This window comes from Gastrolobium bilobum, unplaced genomic scaffold (genome assembly GCF_033153095.1).
Source record: "Gastrolobium bilobum isolate Gb01-03AN ecotype WA unplaced genomic scaffold, APGP_CSIRO_Gbil_v1 utg16912, whole genome shotgun sequence".
Taxonomy (NCBI): domain Eukaryota; kingdom Viridiplantae; phylum Streptophyta; class Magnoliopsida; order Fabales; family Fabaceae; genus Gastrolobium; species Gastrolobium bilobum.
The window spans coordinates 27,132-46,936 of record NW_026898463.1 but is presented as its reverse complement, the minus strand read 5'-3'; the positions used below and the strand labels follow the sequence as shown (position 1 = coordinate 46,936).

The 19,805-nt window shown below is 35.9% G+C and overlaps 1 protein-coding gene across 1 annotated transcript; it reads left to right on the top strand.

The window, feature by feature from the left end:
* Nucleotides 1–689: 689 nt before the first annotated feature.
* Nucleotides 690–19,204, top strand: LOC133316517 (pre-mRNA-processing protein 40A). The gene is made up of 28 exons (XM_061518274.1): nt 690–838; nt 1,963–2,011; nt 2,549–2,887; nt 2,995–3,180; nt 5,036–5,103; nt 5,259–5,328; nt 6,227–6,279; nt 6,420–6,477; nt 6,571–6,932; nt 7,052–7,118; nt 8,285–8,383; nt 8,499–8,567; nt 8,649–8,726; nt 8,896–8,982; nt 9,054–9,088; nt 9,190–9,295; nt 11,359–11,439; nt 11,533–11,625; nt 11,693–11,746; nt 11,827–11,943; nt 12,031–12,129; nt 15,757–15,804; nt 15,898–15,990; nt 16,585–16,692; nt 16,779–16,843; nt 16,958–17,060; nt 18,420–18,725; nt 18,823–19,204. The coding sequence occupies exons 2-28, from the start codon at nt 1,979–1,981 to the stop codon at nt 18,955–18,957; spliced, it is 3,012 nt and encodes a 1,003-aa protein (XP_061374258.1). The 5' UTR covers nt 690–838; nt 1,963–1,978; the 3' UTR covers nt 18,958–19,204.
* Nucleotides 19,205–19,805: the final 601 nt, after the last annotated feature.

Below are 19,805 nucleotides of genomic sequence, written 5' to 3'. Positions count from 1 at the left end.
GTCCCAATAGGACTAATCGCGAATGAATGAATCGATTGAAATATGTCAAAAAAAAAAAATGCCTGCCAAACAAACAAATCAGCATACCCCATTCTACATTTGTTAATAACTTCAAAAGTCCATGATAAATTAATAACTCGAGCACGTATAAATGAAATTTCCATTTTATTACCAAAAACAGAAAAAAAATCACATTAATGTTTTATTTATATAGTTTTGCTAACGAAAACTTTAAATGAATAAAAAATAAAAATTATCAAATAAAAAGTACGATCTATAATGAATTTATAAAATTTTAATATATTAAATTTATTAGACTTTTCATTTTAAATCTATTAACAAGTACTTATTTACAAAATCTTTATATATATAGTTTGCCAATTAGACAAATTAAAATGTCCATATAACTAAACTATGCCAATGTACTTACGGCCCATCTATTATTCAAACGAGAACGTCAAGATCGAGTGTAAATATTAAAATGGTGAATCGTCCGTTTACATTTTTTTTTCACAATTTACGATAAATATGAACCGTTAAAATATAATATCACGTTGAGTATAATTTGTAAAAATTTATAAATATAATATTTTTTTATTAAAATACTATAAAAAAAACTAAAATAAAATTGGTGCGTCTTATGTTATATTCATCTTCCTCAAGTTGCTTGTTACCCTGTGTGCTTCTTCGTAGTTGTGTTAGATTGCAGCAAACCCTCTTAAACCCTAGCACATGTGAGTTTTGATTTGAAACCAAAATGAAGAGTTTCTGTTAGCTCAGCGAGACGAATAGCTTTTCACCTTTGGTTCTTCACTTCATCTCCTTATCAGCCCAAGCTGTAAGTGTACTTATCCCTATTTGTTCAGCAATTGTGTCGTCGTTTCGTGAATTATTTACTTCCTCGCAAAAATGCTTCGATTAGAGACAATGAAACTTGATAAATTTCGATGCTATTCTTTTCGATTTGCAACGACTTAGGTTAAGGTTGTCACGCAATTGGAAAATCCAGAAATTGAAGGAAGTTTTAAATTTTTTTATTTTTCCTTCGAATGAATGGTACCCGACTACCGGTAAATGTTTTTCAATTAGTCTTTGATAGATAGCAGATACAAAATGAATTAGCCTGAATTCCTGAAAGTATAGAAAGGACCCTATGAAATAGGGTTCCTTAACAAGAAAGAACAAGGATTCTGAAGGGGTCGTTTGTAACTGGTACTGCTTACTCCTGAAGGAAAAGATAAGGAAGTAAGCAGTAGCTCCATCGCCGTCTTCCCTAAAGGGAATTAGGGCTTAATTCAATATAGATTGGTAAAGGTCTTACTCTATTCCTTCCGGAATAGCGGCACCAGGCTACGGAGCTATTGTGCCCCACACGCGGGGTTTCTCCCCGATCCAAGAGGCAATTGAGCATGTAGCTCGAGAAAACCGTGATGAAAGGGTTTTCCTTGCGTGGCTGTTACGCTCTTTCCCACTTGGGGAGCAACATACAAAGCAAGCCTTGTGTTCCACCTACAACAATGAGCTGGAAAGCTGCCTTCTGGTGGAAATTGTGTATGTGGTTGTAGAACACATTACCAAGGCATCGCACACGTGGAGACTTAAAAAGAGTCTTGAACAGAGTTGGAGTGGGACCCATAATGAAGGTTGGAAACAGTGGCCTCCAGGCTTTATCTTCGGTTACTGCCTGACGTAGCTCCCTTTTTTTTGGTTATAGTAATAGTTATAATGCAGAAAATATAATTTTTTTTCAATATATGTATGCATATATTTTTTTACCCCCCAGGGGTTTACTTACATCAATGTGTAATGGATGCAAAGGTATAACCGTCTGCCAGCTTTTCCATTTTGTCTGCAAGCTTTTTTGTCATGTGACACAAATACTCTAAAAATGTAGCAATGTAGTAAGACATTAAGATGTAGTTGGTTTTTGTGCTGACCGATGCATCTGTTTGCACTTTGCAGGGGTCATTTGTGTTAAATGGCCAATAATTCTCAGCCCTCTGGTATGCAGGTAACATATTTCTTTCCCAATACTAACTAACCGAAAATCTCGTTATAATGCAATGCTTTACGTTAGTAACTTGTTTGCTTTGATTGTGTAGTTTTGATTTCGAGAACATTAAATGTTGTATGAAGAATAGCTAGTATCTTAGTATTTGGCTTTTATCTAATTCATTATACAATTTATATTTTGAATGACAATATTGGGATGTACAATCAATTACTGTGATCATTTTTTATATTTTGCATTATATGTTATTAATTTCTAATTATACAAAATGATTTGTATGTTAATTTTTTTTCCCCCTACCTTTCTCTTTCTCTCTCTGTTCCTTCATAACTAAAAGGTCATGGGTTCGAATCCAGGAAACAGCCTATTTGCAATTATGCAAGGGTAAGGCTGCATACAAGGATTTCCTCCACCCCATACTCGCTAGTCGAGTTTAACGGGGAGTGGTTTTTTTTTTATATTATTAACTACTATTTCTTGCTTGCTAATAAGAATATATTGCAATTTTGCAATAACTCTTAATCTCTTCATCTGCAGTTTCGGCCAGTCATTCAAGCTCAGCAAGGGCAACCATTTGTTCCAATGGCTTCACAACAATTTGGACATGCAGGACATGGTATTACGTCTTCCAATGTTGGGATGCCTGTTGTTCAGGGTCAGCAATTGCAGTATTCTCAACCTATGCAACAGTTGACTCCTCGACCAATTCAGCCTGGTCACCCTGCACCTCCATCGCAGGCTATGCCTATGCCATATATTCAGACAAACAGGCCACTGACATCTGTCCCACCACATTCACAACAAACTGTCCCCCACTTTAGCAATCATATGACTGGCTTGCCTGTTTCAGGAACAACTCCTCACTCTTCATATACTGTATGGGTTACCTTAGTTTTTGGAGTTTTCCTGTTGTGATAGATTACTAGATTTCTCTTGAATATTTAGTACCTTTTACAATCTCACATCATTTTACACTTTTTCAGTTCACATCATCTTATGCTCCACAGCAAGATAATGCTAATGCATTGGCTCAATACCAGCATCCGCCTCAAATGCTTGCACCTCCTGGTGGACAACCTTGGTTGTCCTCCGTACCTCAGAGTGCTGCACCTGTTTCATCAGTGCAGCAGGCTGGAGTACAATCATCTGGCACTGCATCAACTGATTCAGTAAGTGTTTCATCCATACTTTGATTCTTAATGTGTATTATTCTTGTTTTACATTCATTCTCTAGAAATTTCCATTTGAAATGCTCTTATTTATACAAATTGTAAATATATGTTAAAGCTTGTTTGGAATTCCTATAAAATGAAGTGTTTTAAATGGTGGGTTTTTTTTTAATATTTTTGAATTTTAATTGTTACTTGTATGATAATGGCATTAATTCATTCCAATAAGATGGAGAAGATGGTGATTCTCTTGTTTCATAATGTTATATGATTTTTTCCCCTTATAAATACAAATATATAATAAATTAATAAGATAGGGAGGACAGGATTTGAGAATTGGGTAGAAAGTAGATTTAAATAGAAAAAAAAGTTTTGTTATTTGCAGTTTAAATATAAATAATATAATAAATTTACGAATATAAAATAAAGAAATAATATTGGTGTTGGTTTTTTAAGTAAAACTCTGATTCTGGTCGTTGTGTTTGGAATTATTTAAAGAGAGGTATGGATAAAACAACAGTCATTTTATCCTTGTAAATTTGAATTGAAAAAACAATATATATATATATATATATATATATATATATATATATATATATGGACAAGATCAATTTACACCAGTGTAAGAATGATAAATCTTACACTCAATCCTATCCCTTGATTTCCGTCAATCAAACGACTGTAATTGATTGGGTTATTCTCATTAATTAATTATTAATTCTCAATAAATTACAACCGTCAGATATGCGAAAATCAACGGTTAAAATTGAGTGTAAGATTATTATTTTTACACTGGTGTAAGAAGATCCTGCTCCATATATATATATATATATATGTATATGTATATCTATATGTATGTATGTATGTATATATATATATATATATATATATATATATATATATATATATATATATGCATCTTACAACACTTAAACAAGTATTACTTTTACTTCTAAAAATATTGCCTTAGGAGTCCAAAATAAAATATCCTGGTAAATTGCCATACGTTATTTATGATGACCTAGCCACCTGGAAATTCTGCACCACCATACCGTCACTCTCCTTTGCTGTTGCCCTGTTCCAGCAGTAGAAGTAAAACCTAGTTCTGATTCCGACAACGCACGAATAAATGACATTGTTCTTGTTAGGATAGGTTTTTTTTTTTTTTCAAAGGCAGAAATTAGGGTTTCTGTGATCTAGTCATCTTTGACCTGACTACACGATCAGCACAACGCTTGTAGAAACTGGCAGTGGCATGCGGGATGAATCGTTGCTAGCGACTGAATCGTAGTTTCCGGTTCAATGTACATTATCCTTCCGATTTAGGTGACAATTCCAGCCGCCCTCTGATTTCCTCTATGGTTTTAATCGCTGGCAGTTTGACCTGTATCGTTTCGCACAATTCAATTTGTGAATTGCACGGTATCTAGATCCGTGTTATGGAGGTTTACTAAACCTACCAATTTGATCCACATCTAATGCCTTTGGAACCTAGATGGTCCAAATTAAGTATTATTAATTAGATGCTATTCGTATTTAATTTTCTTTATTACTTTTTTTGGCCTAAGGGGTATAAGGAAATATTTTTAAATTGTTATGCATATATTTTGTTTGTATGCTATTATGAAAGAATTGGTGACTTTCTTGTCATGATACCATTTGAGTCAGATTTCTTGTGGGAGTAACCAATTGAATCTCAATAGCTGATAATGTTTTTGACAATGCCTTACATTATACGTGATTCAATGAATTACATTTCTTCTATGGTAATAATGTAATCTTCTGTTGTTATACTGCGATTTCTGAGAAATTTGAGTTGATATAATTCTCGGACTTTTGTTCTGACAAATTTTAGGCATCTAATGCTACTAACCAGCACTCCTTATCTGATTGGCAAGAGCATACTTCTGCTGATGGGAGAAGGTATTGGTTTATATAATTATATCTTGCTTAGCCAGCAAACATGAGATATCTTATAGAAATTGTTACTGTTATTTATGATAATGATCTGATTATCTAGTGTTTTCGTAATCTACATTATCTAATGAGAATATTTGTTCTTTTCTCAATTTTATCAGATATTACTACAACAAGAGGACAAGGCAATCTAGTTGGGAGAAACCTTTGGAATTGATGTCACCTACCGAGGTGAGTTGTTTTGATTATTTGTTGCTGTTGCTGCAATTTGAGTGTCATTTTTATTATCTGTTGGACTCGCTTTGAAAATGTTGTGGTCAATAGAACCGGTATCTAATATGGATGTTGACCATTTCTACAATGTTTTCAATGATCATAAAAGGTTTATGGTGTGAATATCCTTTTATGTGCATGTGCTTCCACTGATTTGTAGATATCATGGCAAGTCAGGAGAAATTTTAACGACTGCTCTATATGGTCACTGTGAAGGCGGGGGTAGCACTTTCTCAAGGCAGGCAACAGTTTGATATTTACAATTTTTTTTTTTAAACCTAAAATGTGAGATTGGTGTATAGCTATGGTTCTGCAATACCATTAATTAATGGTTGACTGCACCCTTCCCATCCCCTTCCTCCAGCAGTTTTGTAGGGTGATCTTTATGGGCTGTGTGTGTGTGTGATATCAATTGTCTCCTTTGTAAGTTTCTTTGCTCTACCTATGCACACACACAAAAGATAAAAGGCGTGCATTTGTGCATCCATATATGCTTATCTTCTTGCTTTCTTTTACTTTCTCCATCTTTTTGTTTCTTTATTCCTTTGCTGTTTTATGATCTTGATTTAGTGGTTTATACATTGCAGTGGGGTATGCTTATAAATGTGTATGGGATGTGTAAATTCTGGTTTATTGTGTTATTCCTTCTAACTCTTATTAATTTTGGCAAGGTTATAATATAACAATTATTAACTCTTCAGCAGGATGTTATCTTCTTTCCTTTATTTGTTTAATACATACCTTTAGTTTCTTGCACCAGTATGTGATTAACTATTATTACCTTGATATGATAATCATTCTTGGATGGTTTGCTTTTAGTATTTTCAAATTCCACTAATTCTGCTGGATGTGACAGAGGGCTGACGCATCAACTGTTTGGAAAGAATTCACTTCTTCAGAGGGGAGAAAGTGCGTTTTATTTCATGTGTTGTATAATTTTATTTATAAAATATATATTCTTCAGCTTTTTGTTGTACTTGTACCCTTTCTGTTTCATTTGTTTGTAATGATGGACCTGATTTCTATGTTATGGCTGTGACTCCTTGCAGGTATTATTACAACAAGGTTACTCAGCAATCAACCTGGTCAATACCTGAGGAACTTAAGGTTTTTGATTAGAGATTATGTTTGTGGTTGTTTTCCATTTTTTTGCCTGATAGAATTCAATTTCTTACCCGAAATTGCAATATTTCCATTCAGTTGGCTCGTGAGCAGGCACAGAAAGCTATGAACCAGGGAATGCAGTCAGAAACAAGTGATACATCCAATGCTGCTGTGTCCTCTGCTACACCATCTACAACAGCTAATGCAGCTAGCTCCATCACTTCTTTGACATCAAATGGGCTTGCTTCAAGCCCATATTCTGTCACACCAATTGCAGCAACTGATCCTCAACAGTTGGTTTCTGGATTATCAGGGACCTCTGTTTCCCATTCAATAGTTACTTCAAGCACCACAGGAGTTGAACCAAGCACTGTGGTAACTATGAGCACTGCACCTACAATTGTTGCAGGAAGCTCAGGAGTAGCTGCAAATTCACTTGATTCCAAAATTCCATCCATGTATAAATTCACTAGTATTCTGCATGCTCATTGTTTTCGTCTGACCTTTTTCTCCTTTATAATCTGGTTGTAGTTTTCAATTCTGACATCACCTATGTATTGAAAATTTACCTGAGCAGTGTTGAAAATCAAGCATCTCAGGATTTTGCTTCTTCTGTCAATGGAGATTCTCTTCAAGATACTGAGGTATTTTTCTTTCTTTTTATAGTTTAAAATTGTTGGATTTCTAATCACTCAAAAAGTCTGGCCTATTTGGAGACACCTGCTGTGATTATTAAGCCGAACATAAACATTCATGAACTTACACAAGCCTGCAAAACCAAAGAAATTGATGATTATGGAAAAAAAACCCATGAAACAGAATACTAGAATAAAGTTTGTAAGGTATTATAGTATATTGATCCATGATTGACCACTTTTGCAACTGTGATTTGATGGTACCGAGCTATGTAACAGTAAAAGACAGCAACAGCAAAGGAAGAAATACTATTTATAAATTCAATAATTTGCCAAAGAAAAACACTTTGACAATACCAGAAACAATACAAGAAAAGAGCAACAACAGCTTCTCATAACCCATTACACAGACTCAACAACAGGACAATGATAGTGCTGAATAGAAATGCAGAAATACACGATGACAGTAATAAAAAAGACACAACAGTGACACAAAGACTGTTAAAGACAAATTACAAACTCCATGACTCCTTCTGCTCCTTGATTATCCGTCTTCCAACAGCAAAAACCCAGGATCCCAGCTGCTGAGCACCACACTCAGCTGCTACCCCACTCCCAAAATATGAATATTCTCCCCCCCTCACACCATTCCCCTCACCATCCGTGTCTTCTCCCACTAATTTCCCAACATACCCCTCTCCGTTCACTGCTTGCCATGTGTCATTCCCTCTAACTAACTGCTCTTTTATATATTTCATCCTTTTCTGCCCTTCTAAACTTTCAGTATTTTTCCCTTCAGTATTTTTAGCTCTTCTTTTGTATACTATTTTATAAGGTTCCAGCTCCTTAGGCCCATCATGGTTCAATAACATGTCAGATATTCAACCACCTGAAAAGCTTGAACTGTTAAGAAAATGGATCCAACCACATATAGTAGGCTAAAATGCAAATAGAAATTCTAGTTTTCACTGGAAGTGTCTAAGTGGCGCCAATATTTATTGTTTGTAGGCAAGATTGTGCCAACTGCTGTTATAAACTTAGAAAAACTAGGTCACAATTGAGAATGCTATCAAAGTGAGAGAGAACTCCTGGAAGACAATCTCCTCAATTTGATGTCCAATTAAGATCCTGTATTTAATTTACTTATTATTAAAATTTTCTTCCAACTCTTGCAGGAAGCCAAAAGAGGTTTGCCAGTGGTTGGAAAGAATAATGTGTCTTCACCTGAGGAGAAAACCAATGATGATGAAACCATGGTATATGCAAATAAGCTGGTAAGAATTTTGTATGTTATGCATAATCTTCTTTAAAAAACATAGAAGGCATCATATCCTTCTTTTCTCTTATTAAATCTTTTATCTTTATCATCACATTACATTGCTCTTTTAGGAAGCAAAAAACGCATTTAAAGCGCTTTTGGAATCTGTGAATGTTCAGTCTGATTGGTCATGGGAACAGGTAGATTGGGCACATTTCATTTTTTCCCAGTCTTTCTTTTGTGCTTCAAATGCTAACTATTATTTTTGAGTTGTGATTCAGGCAATGAGAGAAATCATCAATGATAAAAGATATAATGCCCTAAAAACACTTGGTGAGCGAAAGCAAGCTTTTAATGAGGTTAGAAACAAGCCTCCTACAGCACATTGCATGTACCACCTTGCACTGGATCCTTCAGTTTGCGTCAAGTGAACTGATTTAGTGGCACAATGTAGTTGATCATTTTCTATTTACCTGTTAATGACTCTATCTGGCTTTCTGACATTGAATCAATTTATCTTCCATTCAGTATTTGGGCCAAAGGAAGAAGCTAGAGGCTGAAGAGAGGCGCATGAAGCAGAAAAGAGCCCGGGAAGAATTCACAAAGATGTTGGAAGTATGTTGAATAGAATACCTGATTAATTTGTGCTTCTATTAGTTAATTCTTATTGCATATTCTCTTTTCAGGAGTGCAAGGAACTTACATCATCCACAAGATGGAGGTATATTTCTACTTGTTTGACTAAGAATTTATTTGTTGTTGGTTTCTTTAGGATGAAATAATTCATCTTAAAATCCCTAATTAATCATTTACGGTGATCAGCAAAGCTATAAGTATGTTCGAAAATGATGAACGATTCAATGCCGTTGAAAGACCAAGAGATCGGGAAGATTTATTTGAAAGCTACATGGTGGAACTTGAGAGAAAGGTGATAATATGTTACTTTTTGCTTGCATATGAACCTTTTTGAGCATGACATATCATTTTAGTCTAGATCTTGTACCCAAGGAGGCTACATAAACCTTTTTCTAGAGTGATTTGTGGATCTCTTAAATACTGTTCAATTTTGGAAAGAATCTTGTTTTTCTTTGGTGGGTGCTGGCAGGTGAGTGCTTGTTATGGTCACATTGTAGCATTTACATTTTGGTTTGTGGCATTCTTTCATATAATCAAGGGAAGGAGATGAATTGTATCATTGGCTGAAGTGAAATATTCATGAAATGCTTAATCAAAATGTGTTTCAGGTTGACTTTCTTCATCTTATTTAAAAAACCACTCTTTTCTGGATGTAAATGCGTTTCAAGGGAGTTGTGATTTTTATAATTTGTTCACATATTTATCAGTGTAGGTAGGCTGCTACTAGACCGCCTTTTCTTAGGAACCATGTCTTTGTGTGCAATTTTATGGTTATTTGTCTAACTGTTACCTTGCAGGAGAACACTGAAAATTAATTAAAGAGATTGTTATTATAATTGTAATTGTGGTCGAACCACTTAACATAATTTCATATGAGAAGAAGAAACTAAAAATAAAATGAAGGAAACCTGGATGGCTGAAACTAATAATCAGAACTGAAATATCACTGTATTATTTTCTGAAATTCACCCTCCACTACTGAAACTAACAGATTCCAGAAACACAGGGAATGTAGGACATAAATAGAGCTGTACGCTATTTGAGGTGCCTACCCTGTACCACCCAAAACTAACGCAATTTCTCTATACCTCAGTCTCTAGCCCCATTTCCCTCCTTTTTGATGCCTTCTACCTAACCTTTCCCTCTATTGCTTTCCCTCACTCTTGCCACGTGTAGTCCTCAATGCCCAGAGCTTCTATTCCCTTCAATGGAGTTTTGATGATTATTATAAATGGAAAATTTCGAAATTGGCGACATCTTTGATAAGACCACTCTCAAGAGTTAAATAGGTCAGGTGGGATCACTGCAAGCTAGAAAGATGGGAATTATAGCTCGATAGGCTTGTTTGCTCTCTTGAATGGAGATTATAATTCTGAGCTAGCAAGAGGCATGATACAAAAAACTGTGTTGCGATATTGACAATTTAAATATGTATCAGAAACTTTATGGAAACATGAAGTTCTTTGAAAACATTGCAAAGAAATAATGTACTTGTTATTTAAGCTAAATTTTAATGTTGGATTGTTTCTACTCCATCAAGCAAATCACAAGGGCCAAACTTAGTTTACTCATCTAGATTTCAATTCATAAACTATATAAGCCTCATTCGTAATGCTAGACTAACTGAGACCCCAATCATAAGCCACATTCATTAACCGAAGTCCAAGCCCATTGCAAAATAAAATAAGCACTAAAAGAAAATGGCCTGGTGCTCTGATATTACGCTGAACATAACTTCCTTCAATGTTTGAACTTTGGAGTCCAAATTGCATGCAGAGGATGAGATAAGCTTCATTGTCATCATACTTTCAAGCGTTGGACGTCAGAAGGTTGGGACTAGAATCCCATCAAGATCCAAATTCATCTTCCCCTCAAATTTACGTAGTCAGAGTGTGAATTGAGTACAGGGAAAAGAATCATACTACCTCTTTCTAGCTTCAACTTACTATTTGGAACTATGTACAAATTTTAGGGGAAGGTTGATGAATCCTGCCACTGATGATTATGATATCAAAGTGCTAGCTAGTTAGGTTTTATTTCTGGGATGGATGCACATCTATCCCCCAAAAAATTTCGGGTGGATGCTCATAATGTTTATGAGTGATTGTTTAATCTGGGTTACCGTGCTCTATTTATTCCAAAAAAAGTGAATAGCAGGCAATAGGCACCAAATATTGGAGAAGAGAATTCCTCCTTAGATTAAGATATAATAATAAGAGTTGGTGGCTTCAGTTCATATCCCGTGGTTTTAATTCAAGTTGCTCTCTGAAATTGAATACCTAAAAGTTGCAATCACACATATCAAATTTAGTTTCTTGTCCATTCTTATTGTTATCCTATCTCTGTAAAATATAGGAAAAGGAAAATGCCGCAGAGGAGCATCGGCGTAACATAGCAGAATATAGGAAATTTCTGGAGTCATGTGATTATGTGAAGGTACATTTCTTTAAAATGAAGAGCAGCACTTCTGTTGTATTGGATGTTTTTATTCTTCAACTTTTCCCTTATTTTATTTTCATTTCATTTTAGGTGAATAGTCATTGGCGGAAAGTCCAAGATCGGTTAGAGGATGATGATAGATACCTACGACTTGAAAAAATTGATCGCTTGCTTGTTTTCCAGGTATATTTTCTTTTGGTTGGTCATGTATGAGTATGATGGATATATGTGCTGAGATTGGCTTTGGCAGGACTATATTCGTGACTTGGAGAAGGAAGAAGAGGAACTAAAAAGAATACAAAAGGTAGAATCTAAGTGTATGATTATTGTTGTGTTTGAGTCCATATTCTTGTTTGCGTATGCAATTTTATGACAATGATATAGGAACGACAACGTCGGGGTGAAAGGAAAAACCGTGATGCGTTTCGCAAGTTGCTGGAAGAACATGTGGCTGATGGAATTCTTACTGCTAAAACTCAATGGCGAGAATATTGCTTGAAGGTAATAAAACTTTCCATTGGTCATGATGAAAAGCTGGAATAATATGGAAAAAAAATATATCATTTTCTTGTGTTTTCTATTTTGTAGGTCAGGGATTTGCCTCAATATCAAGCTGTTGCGTCAAACACATCTGGTTCCACTCCGAAAGATTTATTTGAGGATGTCACTGAAGAGCTTGAAAAACAGGTTATTGAATTTCCATTTCAAGTAATTTCTTTCAAATATTGAGTTGTTATTGATGTTTTTTGCTGTTGGTAGAATGATATTATTATGGTCTATGTTAGTATGCTGTCTGCTTTTCTGTTATTTAAAGCAACCTTTCATCAGCCAACATGTCTTCTCTTTGGAGTGAGATCCTGTTTTGACTAAGTCCTATATAATTACTTCTGAGGATGTGTGATAGGAACCAACAGTACAATTGAAGAAACAACTCAAAGAGACAGTATATTAATATGACCCAGGTACAATGTCCAGTAAGAAGATGACAATAACAGAGACAATACAACTCTATGAGCAATTACAAGAATAGTAATGTAAAGATACAATAACAGTAATGAAAAAAGAGACAGTAAAGATAGGTTCTAGAGCAATTCGAGAGGCTCTAGACTCTCCCAATTCACCCAAGAGGTGCCCAAAAGTCCCAAGTCCTAAGATGATTCCCTCAAGCACTCATTCCCCCTCTTAGGCACTTTCCCCACAACTAACTTGCTCTGCTATGCTTCCATTCTGTTTTGTTGAGTCAGCACAGCCAACAACATTTTCACTTGGGCCAATTACTACATTTGGGGCCCAAACCATGGTGGGTTCGTATCAATACTCCCCCAAAACAATCACCTTGTCCTCAAGGAGAGTGCAAGGATTGTAAAATTACCTTAGAGATCCCATTTCTTGAATTGTAAGACCCCAAATTCGCGACCAACTAGATATTTCATGCTTGTAGTTGTATAGCTCCCATTAGGGTCCTATTGCTCATCTTCCATTTCCATCACTGACACACTTAATTTTTGTGTGGGAACTAGAACAGCACGATAAAACAAATCAGACAAATTAACATTACCATGGCTAAGGAATGATCCATTGCTTCCCACTCCCCCAACGGTGCCCTTTGGTTTAGCTTCAGCCCTTGGGTTTGAAGTGAGCCTTAAAAAATTGTTCATCGACAATTTCAGAGCCTTCTCTAATTCTGTTTCATCAAGCTTCGCCAGTGCTACCAACACATTGTTGTCCTTCCTCCCTTTGTCTTCATCATCGTCATCAACCAACAACTGACGGAGCTGGGTACTCGACATTTGTGGCCTGGGTTCCAGCGCTCATCGCACTTGAAACAGAGGCCCCTCTGTTGACGTTCATGCAACTCTGCCTATGGCAACCGTCTCCTGTGACTCACGTTGCTCTTCGGTGCGCAATTGCTGGCGACGGACGTCGACTCCTTCGACGTTTGACCTCACTTCGAATTCTCCGCAAGCATATTTAGGGGATTAGGGTAACTCATGTTTGAGTGAGGAGTTGGGTTGGTCTGGCTCAGGTTAGGCAAATTAGTTGGGCTCAAGTTTGAGTAACCTCCCTTCTTAGCCTCAGTTGGGCCTGTTCCCACCCGCTGGCCCATATTCATGCAGTTGGAGCCTTAAGTCCAAGACTTGCACAACGGCCTTAATCCTTCTTCAACCAAAGCGACGTTTCTCCATTCGATTTTCAGAGAATACTTCACCATGGCAGTTAGACTTAGTGTCGGCGCCATCAACAGCTCCTCGCTGTTAGAGTATAATATAAATCATTAAAAAGACCTTCACCTAACAGTTTAAGCTTTTGGGTGAGATGGTTGCTTTACATGGTATCAGAGCCTCAGTGTCTCGGGTTCAATCCTCGCCGCCCCCCATTTTCTTTGTAGAATTTCTTAGCACATGTAGGCTGGGCTTGATGCATTATCCACCTTTCAAGCCCAATGGGCTCTCTTGTGAGGAGGCGTGTTAGAGTATAATATAAATCATTAAAAAGACCTTCACCTAACAGCTTAAGCTTTTGGGTGAGATGGTTGCTTTACTCTCACGATCGCGGCTTTTATCTCCATTTAGCCAATATTCCTTGAGTAAATCTTCATTCTCAACTCTCAACACCCTTATCACCTTCTCAAATTCCATCCCGAATTTTGCCACGGTCCCTGTTTGCTTCAAAGTGTACAGGGCACGATAAACATCAACATCCTCACTTGGAAATGTGGGAATCTCGAGTCGCCGATGGTTATGATTCAAAGAATTTCTCCTCCTTTCGAACCTGTCGCCATTCCCTTCATCAGTACTTGAATCGTTGTTGGCAGGGCTATCTTCTCCGGGAATGACTCCGTCGTCTTCCTGCCATCTCATCCAACCTCTTGAGGATTTCAGTCACTTGCACTTTAGTCAGTTCTAGCCTTCGAGTCATCTCGTCCTGACGAGCATCAATCTTGTGCAGCTCTTCCTCTAAAGCATTCAATCGATTCTCCATATTTCTGGTAGTAACCATCCCACAAAGCTCCAAGATCGGAGCTCTGATACCAATTGATAGGAACCAACAGTACAATTGAAGAAACAACAACTCAGAGACAGTATATTAATATGACCCAGGTACAATGTCCAGTAAGAAGATGACAATAACAGAGACAATACAACTTTATCCGTCGTCTTCTTGCCATCTCATCCAACCTCTTGAGGATTTCAGTCACTTGCACTTTAGTCACTTCTAGCCTTCGAATCATCTCGTCCTAACGAGCATCAGTCTTGCGCAGCTCTTCCTCCAAAGCATTCAATCGATTCTCCATATTTCTAGTAGTAACCATCCCATAGAGCTCCAAGATCGAAGCTCTGATACCAATTGATAGGAACCAACAGTACAATTGAAGAAACAACTCAAAGAGACAATATATTAATATGACCTAGGTACAATGTCCAGTAAGAAGATGACAATACAACTCTATAACTCTATGAGCAATTACAGGAATAGTAATGGAAAGATACAATAATAGTAATGAAAAGAGAGACAGTAAAGATAGGTTCTAGAGCAATTCGAGAGGCTCTAGACTCTCCTAATTCACCCAAAAGGTGCCCAAAAGTCCCAAGTCCAAAGATGATTCCCTCGAGGACTCATTCCCCCTTTTAAGCACTTTCCCCACAACTAACTTGCTCTCCCATGCTTCCCTTCTGTTTTGCTGAGTCAGCACAACCAACAACATTGTTACTACATTTGGGGCCCAAACCGTGGTGGGTTCGTATCAACGTGCATGAGACATTCGAAAAGAAAGTAAATTCTATCCATTCGTATTCAGTGTTTGATGTTGGTTGACTTGACTTAGAATGGTTTAAAATAAGTTGAAGAAAATAAGATTGCTCTTATACTTTAAATTTAACGTCCGGATTCAATGTTTCTTTGGTGATCTGGAGTTAGCTAATCAACTGCTTGTCATGGATCAATTATCCCAAAAACTTAAGTTATTAGGTGAAGAATGCATCATCTTATGTAAGAGCTCTTTAGACTTAAAGCATGGACAATGCATTGATCCCCCTATTTTGTATTTAAATTTAATTTTCTATTAGAAGAATCAGGGTGGCCAGAATCAAACTCTAGACCACTTGGCCATAGAGGCTATGATGTCATATCATGATCCAATTATTTTAAAACTTAAAGTGATAAGTGAGAATGTATGAATGGTTTTATATTACATCTCTAACACTACCAAGTTGTTAGTATAATGATAACCTTTGCCTTATTCCTTTTGAGTGATCTGAACCTTAAGTATTATAGTGGTCGCTGATTTCTATTTTAATGTCTTTTTGTAAACAGTATCATGAAGACAAGACACTTGTAAAAGATACAATTAAGTCAGGCAAGGTAGGCATTGAAACGATCATCCTTGTGTTTTATCTGTAGCTTATGTTTGATTACAAACTGTGCTCACCCCGGCCTCCTGTCCGATTCAATTAGATCACTGTAGTGACGACATCAGTGTTTGAGGACTTTAAGTCTGATGTCATGGAAGAAGTTGCTTGCCAAACAATATCTGAGATCAATTTGAAGGTAGTGTATTTTGGTTGTAATCTGTCATTTTTATTTCATTTCATACTCCTAAAATATAAATCTATATAAGTTACTCTAACGACTGAAATGAGAGGCTTGATGTAACCGTGTTAAGTTACTCTCTTGGTGTCTTAAGTCTTAACAGTTAATTTATGATTAGGCAAGGCAATTATTTGTAGTATTTGTTTTGATATCTCTGATTAATGTTCACAGCCACAAGAAATTGAAAGCCACCATTTTTTAAGCTCAGATAATATTAAACAAGAAAAAAGAACAGTTTGTTGCTTTAGTTTCAACTTTTTTTGGTTCATTTTGTATATAATTCTGAGGCTTTTTGTACATGATATTGATATAAAGTCAAATCTATTATAGAATATAAAATCAATAGATATCATTATCGAGTTTATAACTTCAATTTGAAATTGTTTTTGGTTATTCTATCAATTGTATGTGTACTTAACATGGAATAGCATGTCCATGTTGGAACAAATATCTCTATTAAGAGGTTGTTGCTAGCCAGTTGACCTATTTAATATTGCTTATGCATTTGCAACATGGATTATCAGAATTTGATAATTTGTTTCTGTTATGAAGCTTATATTTGAAGAGTTGTTAGAGAGAGCTAAGGAGAAGGAGGAGAAGGAAGCTAAGAAGCGCCAACGCCTTGCTGATGACTTTACTAACCTGTTATATACGTTCAAGGTAAACTAAGACTCTACCAATGATCTGATTTTTCACATTATTTGGCTAAATAAATTGCTATTAAGCATCATATTTTATTTTTGTAGGATATTACTACTTCTTCAAAATGGGAGGATTGCAAGCCACTTTTTGAGGAGACACAAGAGTACAGGTATATTTATTATTTCTTGTTTTATGTACCTGGAGCTGTTGTAATATGTAAAGTGTCTGTGTCCATGATGGAAAAAATCTTGCTTGATATTTTCTGTGCTGCACTTCATTATAGGTCAATTGGGGATGAAAGCTATAGCAGAGAAATTTTTGATGAATATGTCACATACTTGAAGGAAAAAGCTAAAGAGAAGGAACGCAAGCGTGAAGAGGAAAAGGTGCCTAATTTTTTATTTGTCTGAGAGTATGGTTTCATAACATCTATGCATGTTTGACATGGTTGTTAAGACAATCTGGTTTCTTTTTCCCGAACTTTCAAATTTAGTGTTCTTTCCCCTTGCAATGTAATGATCTGGTTGAGTCATTGAAATGGCTGTGATTAAACAACAACTGGCTGGCTCAGTTTGGTTGGACCATTGCCGGGTATCAGGGTTAACAGGACTAAACCAGGCTAGTGTACACTTCAGACTTTTCAGCTGGCCGGTCCAGTTTGATTTTCAAAGCCTTAAGACCTATGTCAGAGTTCCAACACTTGTTTTATTCAATCATCTTTGTGACTGACATGCATACAAACATGTCAGAAATGTGTCCATGTCCAATTAATGTTTTGTTATTTTTCTCACTCTGACACTCCAGAAACATAGTTAGATACTGTTGACCTGAGTTTTGGTGTTTGGTCAAGGGAAGGGAAAGGGCGAGGTTCAACTGAGTGGTGGAGGTAGGGGGCGTGGGGTTGGTTATGGTTTACTTTAGCTCAAGGTTGGGAATGAGGTGGGTTGAGAGATGGGCAGGGCAGGACGAGGGATTAAATTTTGTTTATGTGTTTATGATTAATAAATATTGTATAAAACACAACCAACTCATAAATAATTAATGGTGATTATTTTTATTAACAAATGACTTTAAATAAAATTTAATAAATGTTAAATTAATATTTATAATTAATGTATTTATTATGTGATTTATAAAATGATGTTTAATTTAGAGATAAAAAATAATATTTGCATCTCATATATATGATAAATATCAGGATATATATGTCATTTTACATAATAGTATATTTTCTTTCCTTTTTAACCCGACTCTTTTCATCCAAACACACCAAGAGAAAATATACTTTTTTCTGTATGTTTCCTCATCCAAACAAAGGCCAAAGATTCGATAAGATTAACTATATTCTGATTTATTAGTTGTGAATTATATCCTTTATTTTATCATTATAACTAATGTTTGGCTGTTGGGCCAGACAATGAAGCCATTTATTTTATGCCATTGATCTTCATTCTGTACATCTATTGTCTACTTGGGTTGCCCTTGGTTTTTCTGTACCAATTTTCTACTTACCAGAAACTGAAATAAAATATTACAGTTTTAGAATTAATCATGGCTGCTTTGAATTTCTTTTGTTGAAATTATGTTCCTTTCACCTTATTCTATATCCATAACGAATTAACGTAGTGGGGAAATGCATCGTTATTTGTAGTTTGTGTATCATGCATGACCTTGAAATATTTGGTCCGGCATTTGGTTAACTATACCTAGGGTCAACACTTTATTTTATGAATAATTAATTGCAGGCCAAAAAGGAGAAAGAAAGAGAAGAGAAAGAAAAACGGAAGGAGAAAGAGAAAAAAGAGAAGGAGAGAGAACGTGAGAAAGAAAAGTCTAAGGAACGACATAAGAAGGATGAAACAGATAGTGATAATCAAGACATAACTGACAGCCATGGTTACAAAGAGGAGAAGAAAAAAGAAAAGGATAAGGAAAGGAAACATCGGAAGAGGCATCAGAGCAGTGTAGAGGATGTGGATTCTGAGAAGGATGAGAAGGAAGAGTCTAAAAAATCACGAAGACATGGCAGTGAACGCAAGAAGTCTAGGAAGGTATGGATATTTCTGCATCTTTATTTAGTAAAATATTGATTCTATATTTTACATTTTAGAATAGACATTTGAAATGTGTGGAACTATAATCTTGCAGCATGCAAACTCTCCTGAATCAGAGAATGAAAGCCGGCATAGAAGACACAAGAGGGAGCACTGGGACGGTTCCAGGAAAACTGGGGGGCTTGATGAACTTGAAGACGGGGAACTGGGTGATGATGGAGAGGTTTAGTAGTTTGTTCCTAACCTTTTTGCAGTGGTGAGATAAAGAACTTCACCTCCATCTTTTGGAGAATATTGACTTTCATTGTCAAATACACTTTTGTTACTTATCTTCTGGGACACATCTGTGAATTTAGGATCGTCGGATGTAAAAAGAAATCTTTTGGTTCTCTTTATAGCTTTATCAATTGTTGTGCCCAGCTTGTACCAAGGGTGCATATCTGGAAATTGGCATCATATATCATAAACTTTCGTTTATATGCTTAATATTTGCAGATTTATTTCTCTTCGTAACAATTAGAATGTATGAATGTATTGTATTCAATAGTGTATAGAACTGTACAAAAGATCTCTATTTAAAGAGGTTAAATGACCTAATGGGTCAAGCCCAAATAACCTGCTAGAATAACAGAATAATAAATGATTAAATGCTATTTAATATTATATTATTTCTAACAATAACAATATTATTAGCAAACATTATGTTTTGTATGAGCTTGAGGATCTGTAGTTACTTGACCAGAAGAATCAAAATCTATTTTATATTATCAGCAATTCATTCATCATAGTGCTCCAAATCGAGGAAGATGGTAAGCTTATAACGCGCTGTTAATTTCGAAGATTAAAACTTTTGATGTTTCAAATCGAGGGATTTACTAAAACATGAAGTAAAAGTTTTATATGGTTTGTCTCAAAGTTCTAATCATTTCTGAGTACAGTTCATTATTGATGCGCTCCAAAATTTTATCGGTGATGTTGACTTCATTCGATGATTGAATTCAACTACTCCAGTCCAGCTTGTTGACCCCATTTTATTTTCTATCACTAGTGAGCTTCCCAAGCTCTCTAGATCTCATG

Coding starts and splice junctions, on each gene's coding strand:
- LOC133316517 (XM_061518274.1), top strand. CDS start 1,979: ATGGCCAATAATTCTCAGCCCTCTGGTATGCAG. Junction 6,280..6,419: donor ACTTCTTCAGAGGGGAGAAA/GTGCGTTTTATT, acceptor GACTCCTTGCAG/GTATTATTACAACAAGGTTA. Junction 16,844..16,957: donor GAGGAGACACAAGAGTACAG/GTATATTTATTA, acceptor ACTTCATTATAG/GTCAATTGGGGATGAAAGCT.